The sequence below is a fragment of the Tupaia chinensis genome, unplaced genomic scaffold (assembly GCF_000334495.1).
Source record: "Tupaia chinensis unplaced genomic scaffold, TupChi_1.0 Scaffold000250_1, whole genome shotgun sequence".
In the NCBI taxonomy this organism is placed as follows: domain Eukaryota; kingdom Metazoa; phylum Chordata; class Mammalia; order Scandentia; family Tupaiidae; genus Tupaia; species Tupaia belangeri.
In genome coordinates this window covers 2,309,934-2,317,476 of record NW_006159730.1, presented here as the reverse complement: position 1 = coordinate 2,317,476, position 7,543 = coordinate 2,309,934, and the positions used below count along the sequence as shown (strand labels likewise).

Genomic DNA, 7,543 nt, shown 5'->3' with positions numbered 1-7,543 from the left:
AAAATCATTCTTTGCTGATCAGGGGGAATTCCTTCCTTATCCTGGATTTTGGCTTTTACATTTTCTATTGTATCCAACGGTTCAGCCTGGTGGGTGATGGTCTTCCCTGTGAGGGTTTTTACGAAAATCTGCATCTTGGTGGCGATCCCACCGAAGATGGTGGATCGGAAAGCGGTGGCTTGCTTTTTCACTTTCCCTCTCTCTCTGTCTGTGTCTCTCTCTGGTTAAATTAAAATAAATTAATGAATAAATTAAATAAATAATTCTTTAACTTAAGTAAAATTTAAAACATAATAATAATAATAAGTAAAATTAAATAAAGAAATAATTTTGTAATTAAAGTAATAGGGGTCGGCAAGTGGCATGGTGGTTAAGAACATGCTGGACTCCCACGTGGCTGACTGCGGTTCAAGACCCAGACCTGGCAGCTTGCTTTCTCACTTTTCCTCTCTCCTTCTCTTTCACTCTATCTCTCTCATTCTGTCCCTCTCTGGGCAAATTAAAATAAAGATAAATAACTCTTTAAAATTTTAAATTAAAAAATGAATAATTTTTAAAAAAAGAAAAGAAACTCACATTGGGTACACACACATGCATGCCCAAAATCCCCAGAGGAGAATGAAAGAGAAGAGATTGTAGCATGGTCATCCCCCTTGAGGGTTGATTTCTCACTTTCTATTTCTCTGTCTCTCTTTTAAAGAATTATTTTATTTAACTTTATTTATTACTATTATTATTATTATTTTCCAGTTTGATCAGACAGAGAGAGAGAGAGAGAGAGCGAGAGAGAGAAAGTGAGAAAGCAAGCCACCAGATCTAAGACTTAAACCATGGTTGGCCATGTGGGAGTCCCGTGCCCTTATCCAGCATGCCAGTGAAGGAAGTATTCTGAATATGGACTAGATTTAACTCCTAGCTGTGGTATTATATTGATACTATAATTTTTTTAAAAGAATTATTTTATTTAACTTTATTTATTTATCTATTAATTTATTTATTTTAATTTGACCAGAGAGGGATAGAGTAAGAGAGAGAGAGAGAGAAAGTGAGAAAGCAAGCCACCAGGTCCAGGAATCAAACTGCGGTCACCATGTGGGAGTCCAGTGCCTTTAACCACCACACCACCTGCCGGCCCCATACTATAGCTCTACAAGACACAGCAACCAGGGAAAGTAAGAAAAGAATACATAGATCTCTCTGTATTACTTTTTACAATTATATGTAAATCTATAATAATTTCTAAATTAAAAATCTGGTTTAAAAAAGTAGGAGGGGACAATAAGTAGCATGATGGTTGGGGTGCTAGACGTCCACATGGCCAACCACAGTTCAAGTCCCAGACCTGGTGGCTTGTTTTCTCACTTTCCCTCTCTTCTTGCTCTCCCTCTCTCTGGTGAGCACACATGCTCTATAGCAAAATGACACAAATAATAATACATGAAATAAAATCAAATAAATTATTGGGATCAGTAGATGGCATAATGATTATGTCACTGGACTGCGGATAGTGTCCCGGACGTGGCAGCTTAAAACTCACGCCAGGTGCGTGTGCATGCGTGCCCAAGATCCTGAGAGGAGAATGGAGGAGAAGGGACTACGGTGTGGCCATTCCCCCCCGGAGGACGTGGGGGGGTTATTTCTCGCTTTCTATCTCTGTCTCCCCCCATCTCTTCAGCAAGCACATGAGCCCCATAGCAAAAATCTCTCTAAAAAATAAATTAAATAAACAATTTAAATAAATAAATAAACAAATAAAACTTTTTTTTTAAAGTAAGAATGGGTCAATAGGTAGTATGGAGGTTAAAGTAACTGGATTGCAAGTGGACAACTGTGAGACTCAAGTCTTAACCCATGGCTTGAAAATCATGCTGGGCATGTGTGCATGCATGCCCAAAATCCCGAGAGAGAATGGAGGAGAGTGGATTACAGTGTGACCATTCCCCTGTGGGGACTGATTTCTCGCTTTCTGTCTCTTCTCTAGCAAGCACATGTACCCAACAGAAAAATGAAAAAAAGAAAATAGGAATATTAACAAGGTAACAGTAGAGACGGGAAGACTATAATTATCCTTATTTTTTTCTTTCTATTTTTCTGCATTTTCTAAATTTCCCCACAAATCTTCATAATTTATAAGGAAGAAAAAAATATTTTTCAACTCTCATTTTTTCAACCCTCAATTTTAATTAGAATACACATAAATACTAAATCCTTAGCAAACTCTGATGTTAAAAAAAAAAAGATGTAAAGGGCATTTTTACTCATTGTACATGGTCATCTATCCATAGAAGGTATAATTATATAACAATATAAGGACCATAATTTTATCACCATCGTTTCTCAAGTAAAAGTACCATCAGATAACATCTACTCATAGTCTCATTTCAGAAAAAATCAAGTCATCGGCTTTAAACATACAAACTAGAATTCTGTCATATTTGAAACATACCTGCATACGGAGCCATTCCTAATATTGTTGGCATCAGGCCTCTGTAAAATCCAAGGAAACCACCTTCCTTTTGAGTAAAGAAAATTAGAAATAAGATAACATTATGCTCATTGTGATAAACATTAAAGAACAGGGGCCAACAGGGGGAGTGGCAGTTAAGGTGCTGGACTACTACATGGCCGACTGCGGTTCAAGTCCTGGATCTGTTAGCTTATTTTCTCACTTTCCCCTTCTCTCTCTCTGTCTCTCTCTAGTAAAATTTGGAAAAATAAATAATTAAATAAATAAAATAATTCTTAAAAAGAAAAAAGATAGTTAATTAAAAAAAAAATCAAAGAACAAACATATGCATTAAAATGGAAATATTATTCTGGAACCCATGCTGAAACAGAAAGATATTTTCCATAACTTATTATTATTAATAATAATACCAATAACTATAAACTAAAGAGTAATTATCTAGATAATATTCAAAAATTTTTTCCTAAATATAAAGAAGCATGCTATAGACAAGAAAGGTTAATATAAAATACCTTTGCATAAATTGTTTTGAATGCATGAATAATTCCTGTATAGGTGTGCTCCCCTTTCACCTGGAATGCAAGGCGTACTCGAACCATGTCAAGAGGGTATGTACAGATAACTGCTGTCATACCTGGAAAAAAATGCCAAAACTTAAACGTAAGAAAAAATTTGGCATAGAGTCAGCAGATAGATAGATATCTTCCCTATCATTAGTGCTCCCAGTATGATAGCAATGATAAAATCCAGTGAAATCAAAGGTACTATTGTATCATCAGAAAAGTCATGACACATTTTTACATAGAAAATGACTTTTCTGAGAACCCAATATTATTAATAGAATTATATATCATTAGCTGGAAAACACCCTAGTAAGTAAAGGGTCTTTTCGTGGAAATTGTTTCAAGTTCTGGGACCAGCATATAGCCTAATGGCTACAACACTGAACTCCTACATAGTTGATGCAGTTTGAGTCTCAGACCCGGCACCTTAAACTCATGCCCGGCGCATGTGTGTGCCTGCACAATATCTAGAGAAGAGAATGGAGAAGGGATTGCAGTGTGACCATCCACCCTGGGGGATGATTTCTCACTTTCTGATTCTATGTCTCTCTGGCCAGTGAATAAGCTGAATAGCAAAAAGTCCTCTAAACAACGACAACAACAACAAACCTATTTTAAGTTCCTACTATGAATTTATAAGATGGGATTTTTGAACTTCAAAAGCTTATGGAAAATTGGTATGATGAAAAACTATATATGGATTTTCATTTTTTTAATTAATTAATTTATTTAATTCCATTTGTTATTACTATTATTTTTTTTAAAATTTATAATTATTTGTTTTTATTTTATTTATCCATTCATTGATTTTTTTATTTTGACCAGAGAGAGACAGAGGGTGAGAGTGAGAGAGAGAGGAAGTGAGAAAGCAAGCCACCAGATTCAGGACTCGAACCCTGGTCGGCCATGTGGGAGTGTCCAGCGCCTTAACCACCACGCCACCTGCTGGTCCCATTTACTATTATTTTTTAATTTGACCAGATGGAGACAGAGAAAGAGAGAGAGACAGGGAAAGTGAGAAAGGAAGCCACGAGGTCTGGGATTCAAACCACAGTCAGCCATGTGGGAATACAGCACCTTGAACCACCATACCACCTACCAGCCCCAGATTTCCATTTTTTTAAAAGAATTATTTTATCTAACTTTATTTAATTTTTATTTGACCAGAGAGGGACAGAGTGAGAGAGAGAGAAGGAAAAAGGGAAAAAGTAAGCTGCCAGGTCCAGGACTCAACCGTGGTTGGCCATGTAGGAGGAGTCCAGCGCCCTTAACCACCATGCCACCTGCCAGCCCCAGGAAATACGATGTCTATGACACTAGGCAAGCCATTTGATTTTTCACTTATTTTTCCATATCCTAAAGTTGAGAGATGCTTAACCTAAACAAACATAAGTTCTATTTATTTATTTATTTTACAAAGGACGCATGCACACTTCAGAGAGATTCGAGAGAGATAGAGAGAGAAGCATCCCCCAATGGAGTGTGGTCAAGGTACAATCCCTTCTCCATTTCTTATCCTATTGAGATCTGGGGCATGGCGACCAGCAACTGGACTACAATATAGTCAATTGCAGTTTAAGTCCTAAACCCAATGGCTTAAAACTCACACCAGGCACCTGTTCATGCATGCTTAAGATCCCAAGAGGAGGAGCCAGCAGGTGGTATGGTAGTTAAGGGTGCTGAACTCCCACATGGCCAACCATGGTTCTAGTCCCAGACCTGGCATTTGCTTTCTCACTTTCTCTCTTTATCTCTCTGGTCAAATTAAAATTAATTAAATAAATAAATAAAGTTAAATAAAATAATTCTTAAAAAAAAAAAACAAAGGAAGAAAGAAAGAAAAGATCCCAAGAGGAGAATGGAGGGATTACAACATGTCCATCCCTGCTGGGTATGATTTCTCACTTTCTGTCTCTGTCTCTCCATATATCTGCCGAGTACATGCACCCTATAGCAAAAAATCTCTAAAAATGAAAAAAACAATTTTAATAAAAATTTGGGACATGTACTCAATGTGTTTTTCTCTTTTTTTTTTGGAGAGGTTTTTGCCATAGGGCGCATGCGCTCGCCAGAAAGACAGAGAGAGACAGAAAGTTAGAAATCACTCCTCGGGGAGGGGATGGCCACGCCACAATCCATTCTCCTCTTGGAATCTTGGGCACACACGCACATGCGCCCGGCATGAGTTTCTTTCTTTCTTTTTTTTTTTTTTTCTTTTTTTGGAGAGGTTTTTGCTATAGGGCGTGTGCACTTCGCCAGAAAGACAGAGAGAGACAGAGAGATAGAAAGCGAGAAATCACCCCTCGGGTGGATGGTCATGCTGCAATCGCAGCATGAGTTTAAGCCACCAGGTCTAGGACTCGAACTGCAGTCGACCACATGAGAGTCCAGCAACATAGCCATTATGCCAACTGCCAGTCCCCTCAGTGTGTTTTTTAAGCTGCCAGGAATGGGATTCAAACCATGCAATCAGTCATGTGGGGTTCCTTAACCACTAGGGCACATGTAAAAAGATGACAGCTATGTTCTACCTAATCAATGTCATACATACGATCTAAATCAAATTAAGTATTTTTTAAGCTTTTTTTTTTAGAATTATTTATTAATTTTTTTTTTAATGTTAAGAGAATTTTACTTAAGACTTAAAACCAGGAAACAAGTTAGGATTCTGTTCAAGTAGTAGCTACATAAAAATATGGAACGCTTCACGAATTTGCATGTCATCCTTGTGCAGGGACCATGCTAATCTTTTCTGTATCGTTCCAATTTTAGTACATGTGCTGCCAAATTGAGCACTATCATTCATTTCTTATTTTAATTTGACCAGAGAAAGACAGATACACAGAGAGAAGGAAAGTTAGAAAGCAAGTCACCAGATCCAAGACTCAAACCATGGTCGACTATGTTGGAATGTCCAGCGCCTTAAACACTACACTACCTGCCAACCCCAAATTAAGTATTTTAATTAAAAATTAAAATTAAGATTAAAATTAAGTCAGAAATAGGGGCCAGCAGGTGGGATGATGGTTAAGGCACTGGACTTTCACATGGCTGACAATGGTTCAAGTCCTAGACCTGGAGACTTGCTTTCTCTCCTTTCCCTTTCTCTCTGTCTCTATCTCTTCTGGTCAAACTAAAAAATAATAATGGAACCAGAAAATAGCATAGTAGTTATGTTACTGGGCTTTCACATGGTCAACTGTAGTCCAAGTCTCATACCCAGTGACTTCATAATCACACTGGGTGCCTGTGCGTACATGCCCGGGATCCAGGGAGGAGAATAAAAGAGAAGGAATTACAACCTGGCTATTCCCCCTCAGGGGTGATTTCTCACTTTCCCTGTCATTGTCTCTGTCTTGATCTCTCTCTGACAAGCACACATGTCCTAAGACAGAAAAAAATTCTTAAAAAATAAAAATAATAGGGGCTGGCAGGTGGTACGGTAGTTAAGGGTACTGGACTCCACATGGCTGACCGCGGTTTGACTCCTGGACCTGGCAGCTTGCTTTCTCAACTTCTCTCTCTCTCTCTCTCTCTCTCTCTCTCTCTCTCTCTCTGTTTCTGTGGCAAGTGCACACAAAAAAAAAGAATAAATAAATAAATAAACTTAATAAAAAAATTATTTAAAAAATAAAAATAAAATAATAATAATACCAAATAGAATTAAATAAATAAATAAATTTTTAAAAATTGATCAGAAACAAAAAATACATATTCCTCTTACCTGCCATGGAACCAGCCATTAACCTATGCACATGACCAGAAACTCCCAGCTTTGTAGTAACGAACTAGAAAACAAAAACACTCAATTAAATGAGATTTATTTCTTTAGAATTATTTTACTTAACTTTATTTACTTGTTTTTATTCTTATTTTTATTTTTATTTTTATTTGACCAGAGAGGGACAGAGAGAGAGAGAGAGAAAGCAATCTGCCAGGTCCAGGACTTGAACTGCAATCAATCATATGGAAGTCTAGTGCCTTTAACCACCATGCCACCTGCCAGATCCAAATGAGATATTTTTTAAATATTTCTTTTCACTGTTTAATAATGACACATTATTTCAGAAGAGTTATAGGTTGAGTAAAATCTTTGTGCTAGCACCAACAGATGGTATAATGGTTATGTCGCTAGACTCCCACATTGTTGACCACAGTTTAAGACCCGGACCCAATGGCTTAAAACTCACACTGGGGGTGTGTACGTACATGTCCAAAATCCCAAAAGGAGAATAGAGGAGAAAGGATTGTGGCATGGCCATCCCCCCTGGAGGGGTGATTTCTCACTTTCTGTCTCTGTCTCTCCAGTGAATGCATGCACCCTATAGCAAAAATCTCTCTGAAGAAAAAAAAAACTTAGTGCTAAATATGAATGAAATGAGCACAATTATATAAAGCTGAGCAGTATTATGTCCTACCAGAAAGAGGTATTTTCAGCTAGCTTCTGCTCTAATTTTTTCTACTTCTGAACAAGCAATCTTGTTTAGCATTGCCAAATATACTATATATATAT

The 7,543-nt window shown here is 37.4% G+C and overlaps 1 protein-coding gene and 1 non-coding gene across 2 annotated transcripts in view; both read right to left on the bottom strand.

The window, feature by feature from the left end:
* SLC25A16 (solute carrier family 25 member 16) overlaps positions 1–7,543 on the bottom strand; it is a gene marked incomplete at its 5' end in the record, with an annotated part of 36,174 nt that overhangs the window by 17,180 nt on the left and 11,451 nt on the right. The window contains 3 exon segments of the mRNA XM_014587974.2: positions 2,447–2,513; positions 2,980–3,101; positions 6,755–6,818. Coding sequence (XP_014443460.1) covers positions 2,447–2,513; positions 2,980–3,101; positions 6,755–6,818 — 253 coding nt within the window.
* On the bottom strand, positions 5,720–5,826 carry LOC114007881 (U6 spliceosomal RNA). The gene has a single exon (XR_003549462.1). It is a non-coding gene; the product is annotated as a U6 spliceosomal RNA (small nuclear RNA).